Here is a 23,650-nt window from a genome sequence, read left to right as displayed (position 1 = left end):
TGGCTCCCCGAGCTACGCGGCGGCGGGCGGCGCTAGCCCCCGCACGCACATCCCGCTCGCAGGAAATGGAAAAATTGAAAAGGGGGGGAGGGCGGGGGGGCGCTGGGAGGTGGGAGTTGGAGTCCCTCGGAGAAAAAAAAAAGCGGCGGTAGGAAATTGAAAGAGGCGACGCTGTTGATCGGAGCGAATCCGCTGTTGATTTGGCCGAGGCCGTAAATCTGAAACTGGCTCCGCCCCCTTGGAGATACCAGAACTTGAGCCCAAAGAAAAAGGTCTCGATTAGATCGTAGCTCCTTTTCATCGCCCCCCCCCCAAATCTGCCGCGACGTGCCACCGCCATCACTTATCCGCCAAAGGAGACGCGACTTTCAAGGATAATTAGCGAGATCTCTTTTAAAAAAGTCATGAGGAGCTCCGCCGCTCTCACTAACCATTCTGTCCCCCTCTGGCAGAATCAGAATTAGAATTCTTTTATTCTCATTATACAAGAATAGATCGTGGACGATCCCATTCAGCGCAAGTCTCGACAGTGCAAAGATAGTCTAAAAAAAATTAATCAATCAATTAAAAAATAGTGTATGTGTGTATACATGCGCAATATATACATGTAGCAGCGATGTATACATATATCTAGGTGTGTACTGCACAGTTTAAAATTCAAGGAGCATTTTTTTGTCCTGGACTTTCTTTTAAATACCGTATATTACACAGATTGTAATTATTCATAGATGCGAAACCTGAATGTATTCGTGTCCATTTATCATCACAGCCGCTTTAACATGGGCGAGCGGATTTAGTCTTGACGCCAATCTCAGTGGGAGACCGAGGTCGGGCGCAGCCTGACTGGAGGAACCCAGCGAGGGAACCACGTCAGAAATGTCACTGAAGGAAGATTTTTTTTTTTTTTTGAAAAAAACAAAAAACAAAACCTTCATCTTCACCTCCAGAGCGCTTCAACGTCTACCTGATGCCCACCCCCAACCTGGACATCTACGGCGAGTGCACCATGCAGATCACCCACGAGAACATCTACCTGTGGGACATCCACAACGCCCGCCTCAAGCTGGTCATGTGGCCGCTCAGCTCGCTGCGCCGCTACGGACGAGACTCCACCTGGTTCACCTTCGAGTCCGGAAGGTGGGCGCTTCCACGCGGGAAAAAAAAAAAAAAAAACAGCCAAACTGTGAAATCATTTTTACAAAAAAAAAAACAAAAAAAAGCAAAAATAAGCAGACGAAAAAATGCGAGTGCGATCAAAGCGTTGTTGCGCCTTCTTTCTCTCCGTGTGTGTGTTCCTGGCGCAGGATGTGTGACACAGGAGAGGGTTTGTTCACGTTCCAGACGCGGGAGGGAGAGATGATCTACCAGCGGGTCCACTCGGCCACGCTGGCCATCGCCCAGCAGCACGAGAGGATGATGGAGGAGATGGAGAAGAGCTCTCAGGTACGTGGGGTTGGTTTTTTTTTTCCCCCTTCCCCTCCCCTCTTTGGATTCACCCGCTAGCATCCGCCGCTGAGAAGACGGCCTGCAATGACGACGACTGTCACGTCTGTGTGTGCAACCAGACGTGCTGTCACTTGTGGATGTTTTTTTTCAATGTTACATGTTGTGCAAAAATTCACAAAACAAGTGTTTCCTAACAATGATGTCTCCAGCTTGTCGATGATCCCGCCAGAAATTGAGAAAATAAATCATCCACTTCTCCTCCTTCCTCCGCCTATCAGAAATCGTGTGGAGATCGGCCGTTTGTGATGTCACAAAGGGCGCCGATCCCTCTCCCGGGTTTTGCGGAAACGGCCAAGGCCCGGTTGTCGTCGCATCCCTCCGAAACGCGGGGAAGGGGCAGCAAGGCATCCGTTTTTCCAGCCAGAGGCTGTAAACAGAGGGCTAACAAAAAAAAAAAAAAAAAAAAAAAGACAAAAGATCTGAAAATTACAAAGAGTTGCGCAGAATCTTTCATCGCTTTCCATTCAGAGCTTTCTCCGCCGATCGAATCTTGAGGATAATCAATTGCAGCCAAACAGGATTTGGAGAACAAGATTAGCACACACACACACACACACACACACACACGCCCACTGTGCTGCCCTCTGCCACCCGACTGTTTTCACGCCTCCCTCTCGCCGCCCCTCCCCCGCCATCATCTGTATTCCTCATTTATGGCGGCCTGCCTCATGCTTGATGAGCCGTGACCATATGGCAACTCTTTGGGAACGTTTCCAAACGCCGACTCCCCCCCGCCCCACAGCGCAGATACACGTTCGCCGATGGCCCCCGCAAAGCAAGTTTTTTTTTTCTGTGGTGGGAAAACTCGCTTTGTCGTTTTCGCGAGGCGGGAGTGAAACGACGACATATTTCACGCACCCCTCGCTCTCTCGTCTATTTGGGGCCGATTGCCACAGCTAGCTAAAAGTCGAAAAACGCAACGCCTGCCGACTGGCAGGAAGTGACAGGAAGTGACAGCCGCTTGTAAAGCCTCCTTCGCGTCTCTTCCAGATCCACTCCAGGGAGACGCTCACCAAGTCCATCTCGCTGCCACGCAGCGCCTACTGGCAGCACATCACGCGCCAGAACAGCGTGGGAGATCTCTACAGCTACCAAGGTACGGGGTGGGAGGGTGTGTGTGTGTGTGTGGGCAGGGGTGGGGGGGCGTGGCTTTATTATCAAATTGTCCCTCAGTCGGCAGCATCCGAGGAGCTCCAATTTCATCTGTTGTCACGACGCACAGTGATTGAGGGATGGAGGAAGGACCCGGCGCGTGAACGTAAAGCGGCGTTACACCGCCGTGACACGATGATGGAAGGTTACGCCAAGCGCCGGGCGATTAAGCGGCGAGAGCGCCAACGCGACGGAGCTTTTCAGCTTTTCCCGACTGCGCTAACCCGGGTCGTTGCCGCTGTCGGTCGCCGACGCCGACCTCGAATCAAGGCGCTGCCGCAGCACGGTGTCGTGCGCGTGACGAGCGTGCAAACGGAGTGCGACCGCGCGAGCCGGGGATTTCTGGGGGGTGCAAGTTTCGGGGTGAGTTTGCGTGGACGAATTGAAAAGCGAACGAGCACTCAGCAGGCAAGGAGCCTGCGACGGCGAGGTGTGTGTGTGTGTGTGTGTGCGCGCAAGCGTGTGAGTGTGTGTGTGTCCGTGCAGGCCAGAGGCAGGAAGGTGATTAGTGCGCTGATGAGATTAGGCTGCGTCTGTGGTATTAGTTGATTAGTGGACTTATCAGAGGATTATGGCTCTTTTGGCTCCGGCTGATAGAGCCAGACAGAGAGCAGGGCGACGATCAAAGTCGCTCCCGTGTCGCCGCCCGCCTTTTCAAACAGCAGGGGCCAGCGGGCAGGCAGGGCTCTGCGTTGTTGTTTCGCTATTTTTTTTTTTTTTTGATGCATTTGGTTTCCTACAAGCATTGAAGCACAGTTATAAACTGTCATTCGTCCGACCGAGCTACAGACATATTTTGATTTTTTTTTTTTTTTTTTTTCAAATGAGAGGCGACGCGGCTGCTTGACCGTCCGAAAGCCCCAGAAAGCAGAAGAAGAGGCTTTGCCAGTCAGCGAAGAGACCAGAGCGGAAGCAGCCAGAACAGCTGTGTTATTACAACTGGACGGGCGATTTTCCCATAAAAAAAAAAAAAAAAGAGTTAGAAAAGAACCTAATAATGGCAGCGAAGGCTTTCCTCTGTGGACAAAACATGCTGGGAGCAGCAGGCCGAGAGACGACGACGACGACGACGACTCTGTCAGGCGACGGCTGGCTGCTCGCTCCTTGGCTGCGTCGCCGCACGCATGATGAATATCCAATCAGCGCAGTCAATTTGCTGAGTCATGCTCGGTTTGCTTTCAAATACCCAGCGGGCGGCGGGGGAATAATTAAGGAAAACAGTTTCCTGTCCCGTGGAGGGTTTATTCACCTATTTGTTTAAATTTTTTTTGTGTGTTTTTTTTTTTTTTTTTTTTTCCCTTCATCCCCCAGCAGTTGACTTGGGAGCTGGCAGTGAAGTGCGGTAATCGCGGCGCTAATAGTTCTCGCGTCTGCTTTTAATTCGACTAGGAAACGTCTGGGAGACGCGTCCCAGAAGTGCTGCGCGCCGTAATTGAAAGTAAAACGCGTCCGATGGGTTTCATTGGACACTTCAAAACAAACTAAATGGAAGTGCCAGAGGGGGGGGGAATAAAAAAAAAAAGTGCAAGTCAGTCAGGAGTTGATGGTGGCGCAAGACGGCTTAGAGCGAAGCTCCGCCTCCAACAGATGTTGTAATGCGCAGGATGGACCCCCTCAGACTGTGTGTGCGCTCTAGCGCTTTAGCTTCCTCCCTCTGCTCTCTTTAATGCGACTCACTATTTTGCATTTTATTGAAACCGCTGGGTCCACCGAGTTTGCCGACGCGCACGTCGAAGTGCCCTTTAAAGTTTTTTCAGCTGAAATAAAAGGGACCGGGGGGGCCCGGCGTGGCTTCGCCTGTTGGAAATACTTCAATTACCGGCCCTGGTAGCAGAAAGGAAACGGGGGCGACAATGCCTGCATATATACAGTATATACATATATATATATATATATATGTATTTTATTTTGAAGCAATTTCATCGGGAAATATTTTTATTAGTTATTTAGCGTACACACACACACACACACACACACACACACACACACACACACACACACACACACACACACACACACACACACACACACACACACACAGTCCTTTCAGTCACTGCATCACAAAGTGCCCCTTACAGTTCTGTGCTGCTGCATTAGCAATTCGAATGGGCTGAAAGTGCTGTTCTTCCCCCTGATTGGTCCGAGGTGATACGAGGGTTTTGGTTGTTTTTTTTTACATCCAGGGGGTCCAAACTGTCAGAATGGAAAAACAGGGACGAGATGAAGCCGCAACAAAGCGCCGATAACTGCTAATCTGAGCCGCGACAGGCGACAAGCGAATCCGGTTCTGCTGCGCGTGTAAGACATAAATAAATAGATAAATAAATAAAACTGGATTGCATTAAAAATTCATTGCGCTCAGGTAAAACCCAGTTCCACCGCCTCGGTCTCCTCCTGGCGGAAGTGTGGAGGGTTTTTTCTTTTTCTATGCCATGGGCGCGCTCGGCCGGAATCCAAACTGATATGAACTGACCTCATCTTGTGACGCAGTGGCCGGACCTGATCTGTTACTCAGTTGGGTTTGTTGTCGCTCCTGTGGCTGGCTAGCTAGCTGACTGACTGACTGGCTGGCTGGCTCACTTGGAATGAATGAATGAATAAAATAAATAAATACAAATCGATGTCTCACATCATCTGGAGTTGTTTTTTTTTGGTTGGTTTTTTTTGCAGCTGTTACTAGGAAACCACCTGTGTTAACAAACTACGAGCCAGGGAGGAAGTTTGGGGGCAGGTGTGTTTGTGTGTTTGTGTGTTTTTGCCTGGTGCATAGAAAGCTGTTTGTGTATCAGGGTCCATTACAGAATCTGAACAATCACGGAATCCTTCCCACTCTTGTCACCTACCTCATGTGCAGTATTTATTTAACCACACCAAGTCAACCCCTTTTCCAGCTCTTAATCAATTGCATTTTTCCTATTATCTTTGCTCTTTTTCCCTTTTATTTTGTAATCTGTTAACTGCAAATATGCATAGTGTATTTAGGAGTGTGGTCTTATGCACCATTTGCCGTACAGGCACTTATGTGTTCCTTAAGACTATTAGTATCTTTACACTGACTCAGGCAAGCGCACAATAATTCCAATGTGCATGTTGCAAGGCAATAAATCTTCAATCTAATCTAATCAGAAATTGTTAGTCAATGTGTGTGTGTGTGTGTGTGTGTGTGTGTGCGTGCGCGCAGGTGTTCCCAAAGTTCACAAAGGTGTGCGTCCCGTTTCGAAAACCTTGCTCGACGGCCGGACCCCCCCCCTCCCCTCGTACTGTATGTCAACGCCGATGTCCAGCTCGGCACAGAGAGCGTCCAATCAGCTTCCCTCCCCCGACCAATCACCTTCCGTGTGCGGACAAAAGAGGCAGGAGGTGCGACTCGCCACCCGCCCCCGCCTGCCCGCCCACCCGCCCTGTCTGCTCCTGCCCAGCAGCTGCCACCCTCCAGACTGGAAGGGATGACATGACCTTCCCCGTTAATGAAACAGGCACTGACAAATCACTGTGTGCTTCTCGTAGCAGCGGGCGAGGAGGAAGAGGAGGAGGAGGAGGAAAGGGGAGATGCTGACCCATCTTGTTCTCCACATTCTTTTTTTTTTTTTTTTTAAAAAACGAAATCTGCTTTCTGGTCAGAGGTCGGGTGTCTGGGCGATTTAAAAAAAAAACAAAAAAACATCAATGACTGAGAATATGATGAGATCTGCTTCACCCCCACTCGCCTCTGCTTTTTTTTGTCAGCACAAATTGGCCTTGGTTGGTTGGTCGCGGAAGAGGGGGCGGTGGAGAATGAGGAGGAGGAGGAGGAGGAGAGGGATGGTATTGGCAAAGACGCGAGGCGGACATGCCCGGTTGCGCGCCAGCCGTTTGGGCAATCTATTAGGTCCAACACTGGAGGAAGAGGAGGAGGAGGAGGAGGGAGAGGGAGAGGGAGTGTCCACCCTCGACCCGACCTGTTGTCTTTTCCTGCGTCTGCAGGACGCAGACTGGGCTGCGTTCAATCGCCTCCATGGAGCCACTCGGCTTAATTTTTCTTTATTTGAGAGGAAGCGAGCGACTCGCAAAACCCTCACGGACCCTCGCGCCCATTTCTTGTCCCGCGACGAGGCTCGTTGACCTCCGCGCCTCTGACGAAGCTGAATCTAGCTGGCGAGTTCCACGAAGGGGTGGTGGTGGAGGTTGTTACGGGCCCTGACCATAGTCAGAGTTTGTTTTTTTTTTGTTTTTTTAAACAAATCGAGAAATTTGCACGGTTTAGTTATCCCACATAGTGCGACATTCACTACCAGTGTTCCCGCTGTCCCTGCCTCGGCCAAAACGCATCGCAGCGACTGCTAGCATGCCGTCACGGTTCACCGCTTTCACTCCGTGTTGACGGAGGGGACCGGGGGCGCGGTCGAGTGCAGAGTTTCACTCCCGCTTCACGGGCCGAAGGGAAGGCAGAGCGACGCCCTCGCCCAGTTTTGCCGACGTGGCCCGGAGAGCGCGCGGAAAAACAAATCCGCCGGCTAATAGTCTCATCAAATTTCAATTAACCTCTGGCGCTTAAATTGATTTGGATATTCGTCATCGGCGTCCCTCCTTCCTTCCTTCCTTCCGCGGGCACGGTCGGCACTGTCGCGTTTGTCCTCGGCCCACCTCGCCGCGCTCATCTTTTACGTTCTCGTGTTTTATTGACACGCTCAGTGCTGCTCCGCCCACGCAATGCGGCTCCAAACCCAGCGGGCCTGCGCGACAAATTGGCGCAATTAATTACGATTAAGGGTGGAGAGACAGGAGCCGGTCCACCGTGACGGGGAAGCGCAGTCAACCTGGAAATAAATTTCCAGTATTGTGTTGTTGTTGTTGTTGTTGTTATCATCATTGTTATTCTCACTCATGTTATGATTGTACAGCTTGCGCATTGTGTTCGGCTTCGCGTTGTGTGAGAACCACCCACACCGCGGGTCTCGGATCATGCCAGGGTTATTTCTGTTGCCTCTCTTTGCATATAAAGAAACCCGCAGGAGGAGTAACTAAGCAACCGTTTGCCTGAGTAGAAAGCAACGTAAACACGGATGAAACTTGGGGAAAAAAAAAAAAAAAAAAGCTTACCCGAGAGGCGTGCGTCATTAATCCCTCCTGTCCTCCCACCCCAACCTCCCCTTCCCTCCCCCTACAGGAAGTGGCCTGGCGATGACTTTCATTCCTCGAGCGCAGACGTTCCCCAGCTTCCTATCTGACGAGACGGAGCAGGAGGAGAGGCAACGCCAGGAAGAAGATACGCCGTCGCCCTCTAGTGACCGAGAATCGAGTTGCAGCCTCGGAGCGCTTCAATGACACAACGTCGCTCCGCCCCAAAAAAAAAACAACAAGAAGAAAAAAAAAAAAAACTGGACACTTTGCCAGCCGCTGCAGAAAGGGATTTAGAAATATGTACAATGACACATGTAATATATCAGAACACTGGTGAGAGGCAGGTTGCATTGGAAGGATGGCACCTGCCTGGGATACGTGGTGGGGTTGTTTTTGTTTGTTTGTTTTCTATGTTGTGGCAGCAGCACTAGCGTCAGAGATTGCACCCCCGCCCCACCCTCCGGTCCCTGAAAAAAAAAAAAAAAAAAAAAAAATGTAGTCTTGAGTGTAGTTATTAGTGTTTTATGATGTCATGTTGCAGCTGAAGTCTGCCGGATGACATCCTGCCACATGAGTCACTGCACTTTGGCTGAGAAGAAGCTGTAAAAGGTTCCTCTGTTGACAAAGATGTAAAAGGAATTTATTTTTTTTGTTTAAAAAAAAAAAAAAAAAATAGATGGGATGGCACCAGACTCAACATGCCATAAAGTTGCTCCCCGCAGATTCTCCTCCCACCTGGAATATTTGACTCCCTCGCAAAAAAAAAGAAAAGAAAAGAAAAGCAAATGTGAAACTGATGGATGCCTTTGCACACAGACCCAAAACAACGAGGGGGGAATGAAAGACTGCAGACGGTGGTTAATAACCACCATGAGGCCGTTCAACTACAGGACAGAAGCGGAAGCTGGAGGCAGGAAGGAAGCTTCATAGTTCAAAAACAACACAAGCAAAAGCTTATAGCAGCATCTTCCAGCGCGACAAAAAGCGGCGCAGACTTTCGCAGCGTAACCAAGTTGCACCGATGAGCAACTATAAGTGCGGATTATCGCCAAGGACAAAGGGACGGTCTGAAGAAAACCCGACCTACTCAACTCCATGGTAAACTGCAGACTGGCTCTTCTTGCAAAGCAAAGGTACGGCCTTGACGACACGGCGACGCTGTTAGCAAGTAGCACAAAACGCCCGACGAGGTCCACCGGCCTGCACCGGCCACACAAAGCTTGCTGTTTGTACACCAGGTAGAAGCGAGCATAGGTAGACTGTGTGGATTTTTGAAAGCAGAAACTCAAATTAGAAGTCAATTTAAAAAAAAAAAAACGCGTGACCAGTAGGATTCACTTTGTTTTCCCTTCGTCTGTGACTGTGAGCTCCCTCCCAAAACAGGTTTTGAATTTGCGCTCCGCTGTGTGTGACCCTCCCACCCCTCAGATGCGATGCTCTCTCTCTCTCTCTCTCTCTTTTTTTTTTTTCCCAGTCCTCCTTGAGTAAAAAGTGCCTTCTGACTGCAGACTGCAACATGAGTGTCTGACCTGAGCGGAGCAACGTCTTTGGGCTTTAAATCCACCGCCATCTCTTCATCCTAGCGCAGATCTTTAGTTGTAAATCAATCCAACAGTTGTAAATTGTTGGATTGATTGGGAGGAAAAGGATTCCGATGACAATCAGTGTTTAAGGCAGCCAAGCAGCCTTCTAATATTGTCATGTTGAACTGGATTACAAGCACCTATTTTGTGTTGTCTTTTTGTTTTTTTGTTATTCCGTCACTTTAATGCAGATGTTGTGTTTCATTAACTTAATTTTAGTCCTCAAAAAAAAAAAAAAAAAAAAAAGTACCTGTCTGGCCACATTTGAAAGCCAGTCGTCTCCAGTCTTGGCCCCTCCAAGAGTGTGAACAAGACATTCGTAAGTGCATGTTTCAGCTTTGCCTCGCTGGTTGGAGCCATGCTAGGAGCGGAGAAAGGAAGCTGTAGTTGACCCCCACGCCCCTGTGCATCGTTCGTTTGCGTTGTCCCCGGTAGTCATTCACCCGTTTGCAAGAGCGACGTTCCGACCTCTAAAAACGTCTCCGTGTTGCCGTGTTTGTGTCCACCTGCGTCTGGTGTTGCCTCACTGTCGGGTCCTGCCGCGATGGCGCTTTGAATACATCAAGTGTAAGACTAGTTTTCACTCAGTGTACATATGTAGTGTTTTTTGGACGACGGCGAGGTAATAAATTTAATGTTCCAACACGCACAAGCTTTCGTCCTTTCTTCCGGCGAGAGCCAGCGGGCGCCAAGTGGAGTGATTTGCTTCCTCGATCTGGTGGCACTAAAGTTAGATGAACTTCTTGGTAATGATGGCGTGGGTCGAACAGATTCAAAATAGAGCAACTGAATGATTGCTTCACCATGTAGCTACCGTGTGGGGCTTTCCATTTTCTTCCTGTGATGTGGAAATGTCATCTGATAAAACTGCTGCAAACCTCCATCTGTCTACCAGCAGTGAGGCTCACTGTTGTGCTTCGTCCTCAGTTTTGCGTGTGTGTGTGTGTGTGTGTGTGTGTGTGTGTGTGTAAGTGTGAAAAATAAAGGTTGCCAGTGGTGGTAAATCATAACTTAAAGGAGGATTTCAAAAAACAGTACATGGTTCACGTAGTCTGAACTGCGTTGTTACCGATAGACATTCGGAAGTAGCCCAATGTTTAAACTGGATTTGAACCTTTTAAATTGGACATATTTTCACACAACAATCAACAAAGTGCAGGATGGATGTCTTTTACAATGATAAGTAGAAGCTGAAAAGAACAAGCAGAGCTGAAAAAAAAAAACTCCGATTTGCTCTCCTCTCGCTCACCCCTTTCAATCAAATGCGGCGGCCAGCTGCGCTAGTAGCGGCACACCTGAGTGAATTCATCCAATTAGCCATCGTGCCGTTTGAGGCTTTACCGTTAGCAGCTACAGCGGCGGACCTCTACGGTGGTCCACACACACACACACACACACGAGCGCACTGAACTTACCTTTTTGGTGGAGTGGAGTCGAGTGCTGTCCGTCAAGGTGCTCCTTCACCAGGCCTTGGGTTATAGTATCCTCTCGCAATGCAGTCCTCCGTCATACTCCGTTTAAATGCATCTCGGGACGGTTTACACGAACTCCACGTGTCGAGTGTGCCTGGCGAGCTTCGTGCTTCGACTTATTTTATTTTTTTTCGAGTGTATTTTTTTTATTATTATTATTTTTTTCAACGAAGTCCACGTCATTTACAACCAGTCAGTTCTCCGCTGCCCGTACGGCAGCGCGAGCTGGAGCCACCGCCTGGCCACGCCCACACTCTTCCAAAACCCACACCTGTAACCTGTTGCACAAATTTCGTGTCAAAATTTCCCATTTACATCACATGTTGATACTGTTCTTTCTCATCAATGTTTCAACACTGTGAAACCTTAAATGTTTGGTTACAGCTTATATGGACATAACAGTTATGTGTTTAAGACACCAGACGGTATTTCTGTGTTCATATGGTTCTTTTCCAAGTGGTTTCATCACAACTGGCTGGCATAGAAGGCCCACTCAAGTTCTGACTGATATCACAGTCACACTGGCTACGACATCAGGAGGTCGGCACTTTCAGCATCCCTTTCTTATTAAAATTGACTTGCCAACGAACGCACTCATTTAGAAGGAATGTGTGATTTCCTCCAGTCATAAATATAGAACACACCCACACGCACACACACACACGCGCCAAACATTGTTTAAAAGAAGGGTGCAAGTTTGTTTACGAGTCTGCAGTTTGACAATTTTTTATTCACAGACCATCACGCGATGGTCTGTGACAGAGAGATATGCAGAATTCATTTCACCGTTGTTGAATCCCACCCCGCCCCCCAACCCCACAAGCCACCTGCAAAGCTGCAAGCTTTCTAAGACGGTGCTGGGAACGTGTCACAGAGAGAGAGAGTCACAGCAGATTTAAAAAAAAAAAAAAAAGAGAGAAAAAAGAGAAAAAAAAAAGGCAACTTTAAAACAACACATTGTCCCTTCAGGATAGCCTGCACATCCATTACCGGATCTGTCACTGCCTCCATTTCTACAGAGACAAATAAACGAGGTTACAGATCAAACGCACGACATGAACTGTAATTTATTCATCAGTGGGTATATTCACAATTAAAACGGGAAAAAAATATATATATATGTAAACGGCAAAGAAACAAAGCATCATAAGCCATTCAGTGAGACAGGATGGATCAAATCAAAGCTTGGCTTTCACAATAAGAGCGTGTTGATCTAGAGTTCAGCCATGCTTGACAGGAACTCCGTCGAGGGGGGGGGGAACGTGACCCCGTCTTTTTTTTTTTTTTTTTCTAACGTTAGTTGATAAAACACTATTGTCTCGTGCTGCAGCGGGACACCAAGTGGGACAAATAAGTAAGAAGAGAGCAATTAGCTTTTGTTAGTCGTTTTACTCCAGGGTTGTGTAAGAAGTGATCACACACGCCTGTGACTGGCAAATACGGTTCCATCCCAAATGAACATGAACACTCAGTAGAAATTCTGAAGAATAATCAACTGATTGAAACACTGCAGACAAATTATAATAATGATTTTTATTCAGCTTTCTTTTTTAAATAAAAAAAAATGTAAATAACAATGCATTAAGAACATGCACCACACATTCAAATAACTTATTAGCATCAAAGGCTGTTTTGTTTTTGCTCATCTGGGATGCTGCCGATCGCTTTTGTAGGACCGCGCGGTCTGCAGGTTGACATAGTCAGGGGACTTTTTATTGTTCTTCTTCTGGGGGGACACAGAGATGTTCATGTAAATGTTGGGCTGCGGACATAAGCGAGTACAGTAGTTAGTGCATGAGGTGTCAGACAAGCACAGGTGAGAGAATCATGGCTGCAGTAGCTTGGCAAAAAGTACTGAACCATCCCTTTAAAGGGACCCCATTTAGACTGCAAATTTATTGTATCAGTTTTTCAGAAAAGTAGAAAAGGCGTCGCTGGACCACTGTCAAATCACAGAATACATTTTTGACAAGCTGCTTGTATTCGTGAGCCCACAGTTACTGCCAGGAACCGTTAAGGCATACATACACTGGACAGGATGTGAGGGCGCCCTCTGTCAGACGACATTAGGAGTACAGTGGGATAGTTTTGTAATTAAGGGCAGACCTGAAGAGGAGGTAAGGGAGCGTTGTGACAGTGTCGAGTGTGAAGGCAAAAGTGGAAATGAGGAAGAGCGTGAGGCTCACCGGTCTCTGGGCCTGGTGGAGCTTCACCCTGTACTCCACCCTCCTCCTCTGCCTCCTGCGGACAAAAGGCGCTCAAATCAAGTACCTCCAAACCATGGGCCGATCGGAGTATTTTGCACCCTGCTGACCTGGGGCTCACAGAATATGATCCCAATTTTTTTTTTTTTTTTTTTTCTTAAATGTAAAAAATAATTTTAAAAAAAATACAGTGAGGTGTGGAAAATGTGTTGTTGATGTCAGAGGTCAGAGGAAGAAGCAGACTGGATGGAGGCCACAGAAAGGTGTGCGTGCGTGCATGCGTGCCTTCATACATGCAAGAACAAACTCACCAGCCATTTTCTCAGGTCCTCAGCAAGGTGCACCTAATAAATTGGCCTGTGAGTGTAAATGTGACCAAATATAGAAAAACAAAACAAAACACCAGATTGCTATTGAGTTTGCTAGTTTCTATGTATAATCTCTGAAGGGTAACTGCAATATTTTGCATAAGCAGACAAAAATAAGAAAGAAATAAAAACAAATCCTGTCCTGTTAATGACATTTAAAAGCACTCAGTGATCTCATCTTACCTGTTCCTCACTGCAAGTATGACGACGATTATAATGAGCAAAACGAAAGCGGCGGCACTGGCCCCAATGTAGACATACATCATGTAGACGGACAGGCTGACTCCACCTGGATGCAACGTGAGAGAAACAGCACATCATCAACATCGGGAATCAAGATTTTTTTGTTTGTTTGTTTGTTTTTTTACTTAGCAGAATGTAGAGCGTGGTTTAATGTGTGTACACCAGATCTCTCAAATCTCACACCCAGCGTTACACATCACACATCTGGAGCCACTTGACACAGGATGGTGTGGTCTCGGCAAGGCTGCGCTTTGACGAGCGAGAGATCGACCTCGCTCGGGGCGCTTTGTTGCATTCATCACTAGCGAGCGGTCAAACACCTCGAAGTACAAAGTGTCAAATTTAAAAGCCCGATGCCAATTAAAAAGTCATATTTCCTCCCCGACATGTGGTTAATTTCCCAAAAGTAAATATGCTCAAGTCTGAAAGACAATTATCTCTAAATACAGATATTAAAGTTACATTTTGAAAGCAAATGAAAATGGTTGGTAAATAAAGGAGCCCAGTTTGTTTGAAATTTCCCAAAATTATTTAGCACTAAATTTTCTAAATGATTAATACTCTTAAGTATTAATACTCTAGATTTTGCATTTCGACAGAGAGTAGCATTTAATAATTTTGATGTAATATTTTGACTTGATTCTCTTTGACAAAACAGGATTTTACAATTCAATTTCTATTTAGTTTACTTGTGTGGTAAATGAGCAAAATACGGAAAATACGTCAGGTTGAAAGTCCTGAAAAGGTTAAAAAAAAAAAAAATGCATTTCTAGTCAAGTTTGCCTATTTAGCCTGATAACAGTTGAATTTTTACTATAAAATTCATTGAATGCAGTCATTTATTTATTTGAGTGTTAGCAATTTAACTTTTTCTTTTTTTTCTTAGTAATGCAGAAAAGTTCAGAGAACTCTTATACAATGCTCTAAGTAATTTAATAACAACCTTATATGTACATTCGGAATCTTTGGTTCATAATGTACATATAAGGTTGTTGTGTTTTAAAAGTTGTATAAACTTTTAAAACATAAAGTTAAAAGCAGTGAAAGAGTCAAATGTAAATTTTAAATTGGAATTTGAAGGAAATTAACAGCATGTAGATGAATTTGTTTGTTTTCTTTTCTGTCTGTTTTTCTGTGCATTTGTCACATGCAGTCTCCACCTCACTGCACTTCATTTGACTGCACTGCACTTGCACGTGCACGCCGCTCGCTCCGTACCTGCGGGCACCACGGTGAGCAGCACGGTGGTGCTGTGCACGCCGCCGTCTGTGCTGAAGTTGCAGCGGTACAAACCGCCATCCCGCTGCGCCACACCTGCGAGCTGCACGCTCACATCCAGGTCGTCGGTGCAGAGCAGCCCAAGCCTCTCCTCCCCGCCTGGCGGCGGGGGCCGCTTGGCCCTCCTGCACTCCCCCACCAGGCTCCAGGGTTCTCCGCCAGCCATCTTCTCCACGGTGACGGCGTGCACCGTGCCGCCGCGCCGCCTCTCGCAGCGGAGGGTCACGTTGTCGTTCTCGGTGGCATGCAGCGTGCTGTCGGCCCGGACCGCACGTGTGGTGGACGGCAGCTCGCTTCTGCTGCTGCTGTCGTCGTCGTCATCTTCCTCTTCTTCTGGGGGCTCGTCTAGCAGACACAGGAAATACCTCCTTACAGAGACACATCTCAACATTTCCACACTCATTCATCTTTTTTGGGGAGTTCAGTTAAGTATCTATCTATCTATCTATCTATCTATCTATCTGTCTGTCTATCTGTCTGCATTGTTATGGGGTCTTCCGCATATTTGATTCGTCCCTTTCCCGTAAATCAGACTGTTGTGAGGTTTTCTTCAACTGAAAGTGAATGCACAGGTTTGAAAGTGTGACTGGGAAACGTTGAGTTTTCACTATTGAAACGCATCAAGCCCCATGTGACATCACAAAGGGTTGATGACCAGAACGAGTACACTTTCCTTGAAGTAGAGCAGACCACCATTCTCCCTCCGCCGACAGGGGGAATTGAATTGAATTTCCACCGGCACGTTACCTAAATCTTCCACCCGCACGGTGGTCGTCCAGGACCCTTCAGGGAACATCTGAATGGAGCACCGGTAGGTGCCGATGTCCTGGTGGGTGACGTTCCTCAAGGAGATGCTCCCGTCCTTGGGCGTCCTCTTCAGGAACTCTATCCTGTCCACGTAGTGGCGGGAGGGGGCCATTCCAATCTGTGGATGGAAGACTACCAGGGGAGTGGGGTCCGAGACCTTGGTCCAGGACACCTGGGTGAGGTTCCCGTTCCACGGGCACACGCATCCCAGCACCATGCCCTCCTCCAGGCGAACGGTCGGAACCTCCTTGTCCTGGGCGGCGACTGAAAAAGTGTATTTTCGCATCATCTCATCAAACAAAGAAAAAAATTGACAGCAAGCATGATTCAAAATAAAACAGTGAGAGCCGACGATGGGGGTCACTGTAACTAATCTCCAGCCGTACGAGAAAAATAAAGTTGCAAGCTGGGTAATTATTCAGAGCGCAAGCCATGTCCCCTCCCCGAGATTAACGCAGCTTTTCACAGCTTGTGAAGCCCTGGCGAAATGGTAATGAGGCTTCTCCGGGCCAGCACACAAACACACCGCCGACAACAGTTGGTGATCGAGCGCTCAACTTCTCATAGCCTTTCATCCAAGCTGTAGCCTTTTTTTTTTTTTTTTTTTTTTTTTTTTTTCAAAGTCCGCTGCTGCCCGTCGAGAAGCTCTTGATAAATTCACAAACAAACAAGCCTCCCTGCCAACTGCCATTGTGAGAACAAGCCATGTTTCACGTCATGGATTCCATTTTAAACAAATCAGAACGAGGCCACCGCATTCGTGACTTAAATGAAGTCACTTTGAGGGAAATATAGTGAGAAAAAAAAAAAAACAAAAACATACAAGATATTATTGGGAGCCGTACCTTTAAGAAAGGGAAGAAAGATTAGTGCCACCAAGTACCAGCAGTCCTTTTGTACAGCTCCCATCTCGCCCTGCTGAGGGAGAATGAGAGCTGCATTGATGAGGCGAGTGGAGAGGAGTGGAGAGGAGAGAGGGGCCCCCCTCCCCAACCCCCGCCCCGAGCTGCACTTCCTGTTCGCTGGCGGGCTGCAAGACACACTTGAACTATTTTGGACACACTTGTCTGTATCTTTCCTCCACGCACGGGCAGTGAGAGGCTTTCATGACAGTGAGAGTTGAGACCCCACAACCCCCACCAAGATGGATCCCCCCCCCCAAAAAAAAAAAAAAAAAATTGGGAATAAAATTAAAATAAAACAACTAAAATAAATGAAATTAAAATCAATGAAATTGTTAATTCGCAGTAATTATAGACTTTGATGTTTAGGTCAACTGGCCTTGAAACTTCACCTTAACAGTGAAATTCCAAAGTTCACTTCACGTAAAACTGAAAACAGTTGTATGTATCGTAACAAAAGACAGACTCTAGTAACTAAAACATGTAATATAATAATAACAATAATAATAATAATAATAATAATAATAATAATAAAAAAAAATTTTGTAGAGCACAATAAATAGAAATTCAGTTCAAAACTTTAAAATATACCAAAAAAAAAGTATAAAAACACAAATGTGATAAAAGGGAAAAAAGAAAAAATGTAATTCCACATTAAAAGCAGAGCGGCAGAGATGTGTTTTTAGTAGGGATTTTAAGGATCCCTCCTTTCCTCTCCAAGTCAAATCAGGCGTTTGACTTACCAGTGCACCACCAATGTTTCAACCCCCTCAAAACCTCCAACCTCCCCAACCCACCAATGGCGGTGCAGTGCTCGGCAGATGCTCCAACGACCACAACCGCATGTGCGTCGACCTCGCGCACCTGGCACAGCTGGCGAGCCTCATCAGTGCAGCCGGTACGTTTCAAAGGCGCAAAATCGCAGACAAGGCTTCTACTACTGGCAAAATGATTTAATATTTCACAGGTATAAAACAGGACACAACATTTCTGTACACACACACACACACACACACACACACACACACACACACACACACACACACACACACACACACACACACACACACACACACACACACACACACACACACACACACACACACACACACACACAGTCAGGTGTTTAGCAGCTGAGAGAGGTTGTCCAGGCACTTCAGCAGGTAGCTGGTGTTGGCATCCTGCTTGCTGTCCGCGTCTGTGGCGCATGGGGATAATAAGGATGTTAGAGGTGCGTCAAAGTGGAATTCTGGCAAGCGCGGCTCAATGTCCGCCGCTGATGACGACTATGAATGAATGGGCGGATGCATACAGACCCTTCTTGGAGAGGTTGTGCGCCTCCTCAATCCGCAATCGAACGCTGGGACACTTCAGGGTCGTCTTGGCCTTCGAGTGGAAATGGAAGCGAGTCAATGACTGCGGTAGAATCGAGCAACAAGCTCAAACCGCTGGCCAGAATTTTTTTTTATTTTTTATTGAAGGTGCTGTGATTGGTGTGTTGCAGTGCACACGCGTGCCCTTCGTACCCTCTGGTTGTTGTGAAGCAGCGCCCAGAGGGCCGAGGCTCCCATGCAGCGCGTTTCTGCCTCCTTGCTGCTCAGGCAGCTGATCAGCACCTTCATGGCTTTGTCTGGAAGAGACGCACAGAGTTGGAGGCACGGGAGGACATAATGATGATTGGGGAAAAAAAACAGAAAAACCAACAACCTCCGGACAGGTGCATCGCCCCGCCGCGTCGGCGAGGACAGCTCCTTACGCAACACGGAGGCTTTAGCGAGCAAGCGCGCCAACATTTCGTAATATCGGCGTGCAGCTGCCTTACAGGAAACGTGGTCTTTCAAAGGCAAACAGAAACCCCCCGCGCCCCCCCGGCAGCACCCCCAGTGCTGAGAGCCGTTAGCGAGGTGAGCGCTCACGGCGTGACGTCGCATCCTGCAGTGGGCCGTCTGATGCAGGAACGCAGGGCGGAAAGATTTTCAGAGAAATGCACGATTTCAACTTTTGAATTATTTGCCTCCCCCGGCTGCGTTTCCAATGACAGTTTTTTTCGAAAAATGAAACCGATATTTCTAAAAAAATGTCAACAAAGCACAATGGCGATTTGCAGGTGTTTCCACGGAATGGTGCGAAGCGCATAAGATGTAATTCTCGTTAAATCCCCCCCCACCGTGAGAGCCCACTTTGAGGAGGGTGGAGGCACAAAACATTTTGCTATTTTGAAGGAGCTATATGAGGGGACCCGGTCACGCAACCCCGTATGTCATATCTGGTGATGTGCAAAAAAAAAAAAAAAATGTGTGAAGTGTTTCCATGACACTTTTGCGGTACACCTCCATATGGATATGTGTGAAAAACCACCTCATGAGAGCATCGAAACCTTTCACCGATATCTTAGAGGTTTTCCGAAATTTAGACGTTTCCATTATCAGCTTTTTATTGCGATTTTTTTGTTCAATTCGAGGAGAAATGGCAGCTGCTGACTAAACGGGTGCGGGCCTGTTCCATAAATGTTTTGTATTAAAGCAGAAAAGGGAGTCCAAACCTGATGTTTATCTGCTAGTTGCTGCTGCTTTTGGAAAACTACATTAACTTCAGCCAAGAATAAAACATTTTTTTTTAAGAAAATATGTTGCATCTCTCCAATGGATTTTGCCGTGTCGACTCTCGCCCTCGACTCCTCCGTCCGCCGCCGTACCGTTAGCGATGACGTGAGGCTTGTTGGCCGGGCAGAAGCAGAGGTTGTGCAGCGTGAGCAGCGCCAGGCGCCGGTGCTGGGCCAGGTCTGCCAGGACGTCCAGGGCTTCGGGCACCTTGAGGACGCTCTGCTGGCCGTCCTCTGCGAACGACAGGTTGACCAGCAGCCTGAGCCACAGGCCCAGCAGGCCGCCGCCGCCGCCCGTCGAGGTCTTGACGCCACCGGCCTTTGGCGCCGGCACGGACGGGAAGGCCTGCAGGAAATGGTTCTGCGGAAGGCAAAGGTGTTAAGAGTCACGTAAGCGGCTCAACGCTGCCCCCCTATGACAGCACGCTGCAGTCATTTATAGACATCGCACGTTCTCCAACGCCGCAGATCAAACTTGCCAATTTATTTCTCGCAGGCGGTTTGGAGAAAACGTCTCAGAGCTGTGAACTCGAGTGAAACGGGAAGCGGGGAAAATGTTTATTGAAGACGCTCCCACATTATGCAAATTCCCGTTCCAACGCCGATCTGCGTCGAGTCTGTTCATCGACTCGGAAATTAGAAACTCTTCTCGTTTGCCCGCTTCAACCGTGAGCCCTGGAGCCCCCCTTTGTGACATCACGAAAAGGCTGGCACTGCAGGACTGAAACCTCACCAATACCCCTCACCTGCCCTCAGTCCAACCTCTAAAGCCTGCCTCGCGTCTAAAGGTCAGAGATACCACAAAGCATCAGTTTCAGCATGAAAAACTGTGCCGAGTGCTGTATCACTAATTGTGTTGGACGGAAACTAAAGGTCGGAAAGTTTCTTCCAGTAAATTTATTAAAACCGGTGCCGGCTGTGTAGAAAACGTGACTCGCTCACCTTCTGCAGGACTCCTCGGCATTCCCGGGACACGGCCAGGTTGGCCAGGAGGGAGAAGGCCAGCATCTGGACCGTGCCGTTGTCGGGGGCGACCCCCGAGGCCAGCTTCATGACCGAGTGCATCAGCGAGCCCCCGTGGGTGCCTTTGGGTCCCGCCGCAGCGCCGGAGCCGCTGCCACAAAGGGAACTGCAGGCTGGAATAGGGAGCGGCAGGGAAGAGACACCTTAGTGGTGAGGTCACCTGCGTCTGACGGCAGCTGCGATGCCACGGCCACCTCCTGATGTAAATGTAGACGCTTATTATTAGAGAACGTCAACGCGACAATTCATTGTTTACGACCCCATTTCAACCGCTTTGAACAGAACGGCCTTTGAGTGTTCCATCAGCTGCAACACAGTGCGGCGTCGCACGAGGTCTAAAAAGTGCACCTCCGCAATCTGACAGCATGGACAGGCTCAGCCGTCAACAGCATTGCTGTTTGGTTGCAGCAGCTGTCTGACCCCCCCCCCAGCGCAGGCAGCGGCTGAGGGAGCAGCGGCGACGTCCAGCCAGGAAGTTACAGCCGTCTGCGCGACGCGCGTTTGGTTCCAGCAAGTTTGACGGCGTCCACGTAAAAATCCTCATTTGCCGCTTTTATTCGTCTCTAAATTTGCACAGCGCCGGCTGGTGAGCCAAACACTTTTGTCGAAAAAAAAAAAAAAAAGAAACACGCAACACGATGCCACCGCAGCTCCTCCAGCTGGATGAGTTCATTCTTTCCATCCGTCTAAAAGCGGCGCTCGTGGTCCAACCTGTGGTCCGAGCGACCGCAATAACACACCGTACCGAAACCCCTCCTGCACGGCTGCGCGCACGGCTCGTCTGGCTGGATGAGAATATAAATAAACAAGAGAGGTTAATTTCATTTGTGAAAGAAATTGCAACCAAAATGAATCATCTTTAAACAAATGACGAACTAACTTGACAAAAAAAGGACTGACCAAAAAAAAAAAAAAAACTGACGGCAGCAGAATTTCTTTGTATCTTCAATAGGCGTTTCCATGACCGCTTTTTAACTCCGATATTTAGGTTTTGCGCAATTCTAGGGGTAATGGAAACGCAGCAAGGGTTCATTGTCACCACCGTCATCGTTATGATCATCAATATCAGTCCCATGAAGTATCAGTAGTAGTCGTGAGTTTAGTCGTTTTTTTTTTTTTTTTAATTAGTTTTGTGATTATATTTTGTTTAATAATTAAATAAATTTTAAAAAAAATTCACATTGCGAGTTAGAAAACTTTGCCTGAGGCTCCGACAGCGATTTATTCCACTGAATGACCAGTGAACATAAATGCACAACCTTCAAATCAATGATGCAAATGGCGGATCTCCACCATGTTGACGTTGCGGTTCGGGTTTTAACTGACACGGCTAATTGGCGCGGCTATGGATTACTTCTACGAGCTGCGGGGGGGGGGGGGGGGTGTCCGTAGACGAGCAGCGACCCGACACTGATTGATGGAACATGACAGCCACTCGCCTCCCCCCCCCCCCTCGACCCCTGCATGTTTTATTGAACTGCAAAAAAAAACAAAAAAAAAGTCTGGCATCGTGTGTGTGTGTGTGTGTGTGTGGCAGAGGTACAACAACAACAACAACAACCCGACTCCGACGGGAAGCGCAAACAAAGGGGCCAGGATGAAGGAGCCGCAGCCTGGAGATGAAACGCTCGGCAAGGAGCGGAGTCGCCTCCGGGGGGAGCCGCCGAGCTTCGCCGGAGGGCGGATGGCGTAACGCCGAGCACGGAGCCGCCCGCTCCGCTGAACCTTCGGGGAGACGCCGCGCAAGTCTTGAGGGTTCCGGGGGTTCTGAAGCGAGCGCCTTTCAGATCAGAGCCCCGCCGAGGAGCAGGTGCCAATCAAGCGGCAGCACGTGTGCGCCGAGGTTGTTACAAGCGCTACAAACTCTGTTTCCTTCACGGGTGAAACTGATTTCCGCTGCGCGACTGACACACACACACACACACACACACACACACACACACACAATGAATCTTTTCTCCTTTCTACTCAAGGAAAAAAAAATAAGGCTTCGCTGATGTTGACTTGCAGAACTCTCACGGTCCTTGGTGACATCACAAAGGGCACGCCTGACGGATACTTCACCCCGGGTTAATGACCTCAACCCGAGGTAGCGTCTTTGCAGCAGGAAGTTAAAATCGAGCATTTCTGTTGGAGGCATGGCCAAACTACGGCCCGGGGGCCCAATGCGGTCCGTTAAGCTTTCTAATCTGGCCCGCTGAACTTAGAATTATATTTATAAACCTTACACATGTTTTCTGCCTCAGTTGATGAAATCCTGAAGAATAACATAAAAAGTTTGCCCATCCCTGCTCTAAACAGCGGGCTAACAGCATACTTCCCATACTCTGACCTGGAAAGTTTTCTCATCAAATTCCCGACATTGCCCTACTTTCAAAGCAACTCTGTTTGTCCCACCGGGACGAAAAGCAGAGATCTGAAAATGGGAATTGACCTTTGACCTTTGCCCTAAACCGACCCAGGCTGCTTCAGGTTGCATCATCTCGCGACCGGCGTGAAAAGCTGACACTGCTGCCATTGTGAGCGTGGGCGGGGCCGCCCTCGTACAGACGGGGCACAATGTTGCTCAGTCTCGGCCCAGCGGCGACGGACAAGGAGCGCCTCAGTGGGCCGACGCGTGACTCGGCGAAAAGAAAAAGCCCGCAGGCGAGTGGAGGGCGAGTGGAGGGCGAGAGGCGGGCGAGAGGCGGGCAGACGCGGGGGCCAGGCACGGCTTCCTTCTCGCAACACGGACACGCACCTGCTGCGCTGCCTGCCGTGTAGACGCACAGGAGCTCCAGCGCCGCCTCCATGGCGCCGTCGTCCAACAGGAGCCAAGGCCACAGAGCGTGGACCGCCGGTGTTAGGCGAGCTTCGGTGGCCACCGCCTAAACACACACACACACACACACACGCAAGCGTGCGTGCAGACAGACACAGACACCTACTAGTACTTCTGTGTTGTAGGACAGGTGCTTGAAAAAATAAATAAATAAAACCGCGCATGACGGTAAGTAGAAAAAAAAAAGGCACTAAATTTATAATAAGAGGTTTTGTTTGGGAAAAAAAAAATGCAATTAGCCTGACGTCAGGCGTTGGCAAGAGCCTTACTTTGCACTCGTCATTGCAGTAGAGGGCGCTCCGCAGGATCTCAGCATGCAGCTTGACTTCCTTTAAGTGGCCCTCTTCCTGATAAGTCAGAAAAAAAAAACAGAGGCGCTGGTTTCAGAGCCAAAGGCAAAGACGGGCCCGACACTTTCTCACACGAAAATAAATTCAGGCGCACTCACTTTCTTGCTGCGAGACACCTTGCCGGGCCGGACCGACTCCAGCTGCAGCTGCGAGTGACTCTGCTTCATTTGCTCCACGCAGCTGTCGATGACGCCAGCTGGAAAGGAAAAGCGGGAAAAAAGTGATGCAGGCATCGACAA

General features: G+C 48.4%; 3 protein-coding genes across 14 annotated transcripts in view; 1 reads left to right on the top strand and 2 right to left on the bottom strand.

Moving 5' to 3' along the window:
- Nucleotides 1–8,872, top strand: part of dok6 (docking protein 6) — a 40,495-nt gene extending 31,623 nt beyond the window's left edge. Inside the window, exons 5-8 of one of the 2 annotated variants that reach the window (XM_076050476.1) lie at nucleotides 948–1,137; nucleotides 1,319–1,443; nucleotides 2,497–2,602; nucleotides 7,805–8,872. In XM_076050476.1, the coding sequence (XP_075906591.1) occupies nucleotides 948–1,137; nucleotides 1,319–1,443; nucleotides 2,497–2,602; nucleotides 7,805–7,865 (482 nt within the window). In that variant the 3' untranslated portion in view covers nucleotides 7,866–8,872. Of the gene's footprint in view, nucleotides 1–947; nucleotides 1,138–1,304; nucleotides 1,444–2,496; nucleotides 2,603–7,804 lie in introns of both variants that reach the window. The other variant, XM_076050475.1, reaches the window with a different exon arrangement.
- Nucleotides 8,873–11,740: 2,868 nt separating this feature from the next.
- On the bottom strand, nucleotides 11,741–16,717 carry cd226 (CD226 molecule). Of its 8 annotated transcripts, none has more exons than XM_076050424.1 (6): nucleotides 16,559–16,717; nucleotides 15,654–15,977; nucleotides 14,847–15,251; nucleotides 13,569–13,674; nucleotides 13,000–13,054; nucleotides 11,741–12,919 (listed from the first exon to the last, which is right to left on the bottom strand). In XM_076050424.1, the coding sequence occupies exons 1-6, from the start codon at nucleotides 16,620–16,622 to the stop codon at nucleotides 12,908–12,910; spliced, it is 966 nt and encodes a 321-aa protein (XP_075906539.1). In that variant the 5' UTR covers nucleotides 16,623–16,717; the 3' UTR covers nucleotides 11,741–12,907. The 8 variants fall into 8 exon arrangements, with proteins under 8 accessions (XP_075906539.1, XP_075906534.1, XP_075906536.1 ...); XM_076050419.1 differs by having other exon boundaries at nucleotides 11,741–12,575; XM_076050421.1 differs by having other exon boundaries at nucleotides 11,741–12,539.
- Nucleotides 16,718–17,555: 838 nt separating this feature from the next.
- Nucleotides 17,556–23,650, bottom strand: part of rttn (rotatin) — a 32,194-nt gene continuing 26,099 nt past the window's right edge. For 3 of the 4 annotated variants that reach the window (XM_076050306.1, XM_076050308.1, XM_076050309.1), the window contains 9 exons: nucleotides 23,510–23,607; nucleotides 23,331–23,408; nucleotides 22,981–23,107; nucleotides 20,160–20,353; nucleotides 19,311–19,578; nucleotides 18,142–18,245; nucleotides 17,932–18,001; nucleotides 17,692–17,813; nucleotides 17,556–17,605 (listed from right to left, as the gene is read on the bottom strand). In XM_076050306.1, coding sequence (XP_075906421.1) covers nucleotides 17,734–17,813; nucleotides 17,932–18,001; nucleotides 18,142–18,245; nucleotides 19,311–19,578; nucleotides 20,160–20,353; nucleotides 22,981–23,107; nucleotides 23,331–23,408; nucleotides 23,510–23,607 — 1,019 coding nt within the window. In that variant the 3' untranslated portion in view covers nucleotides 17,556–17,605; nucleotides 17,692–17,733. Of the gene's footprint in view, nucleotides 17,606–17,687; nucleotides 17,814–17,931; nucleotides 18,002–18,141; nucleotides 18,246–19,310; nucleotides 19,579–20,159; nucleotides 20,354–22,980; nucleotides 23,108–23,330; nucleotides 23,409–23,509; nucleotides 23,608–23,650 lie in introns of all 4 variants that reach the window. The other variant, XM_076050307.1, reaches the window with a different exon arrangement.

Source organism: Nelusetta ayraudi, unplaced genomic scaffold, assembly GCF_046127955.1.
Source record: "Nelusetta ayraudi isolate G7.1 ecotype Tasmania unplaced genomic scaffold, CSIRO-AGI_Nayr_v1 ptg000127l, whole genome shotgun sequence".
Taxonomy (NCBI): Eukaryota; Metazoa; Chordata; class Actinopteri; order Tetraodontiformes; family Monacanthidae; genus Nelusetta; species Nelusetta ayraudi.
Note: the sequence above shows the minus strand (reverse complement) of the source record. Positions and strands in the feature narration are given on the sequence as shown.

Bases quoted from the DNA above. Each gene is read 5' to 3' on its own strand.
- cd226 (XM_076050419.1), bottom strand. From the start codon at position 16,622: ATGGGAGCTGTACAAAAGGACTGCTGGTACTTGGTGGCACTAATCTTT. The intron at 15,252-15,653 runs GTAACGTGCCGG...TGTGTCTGCTAG, and splicing joins CGTGCGGGTGGAAGATTTAG to ACGAGCCCCCAGAAGAAGAG. The intron at 13,675-14,846 runs GTACGGAGCGAG...CGTTGCATCCAG, and splicing joins GCTCACCGTGGTGCCCGCAG to GTGGAGTCAGCCTGTCCGTC.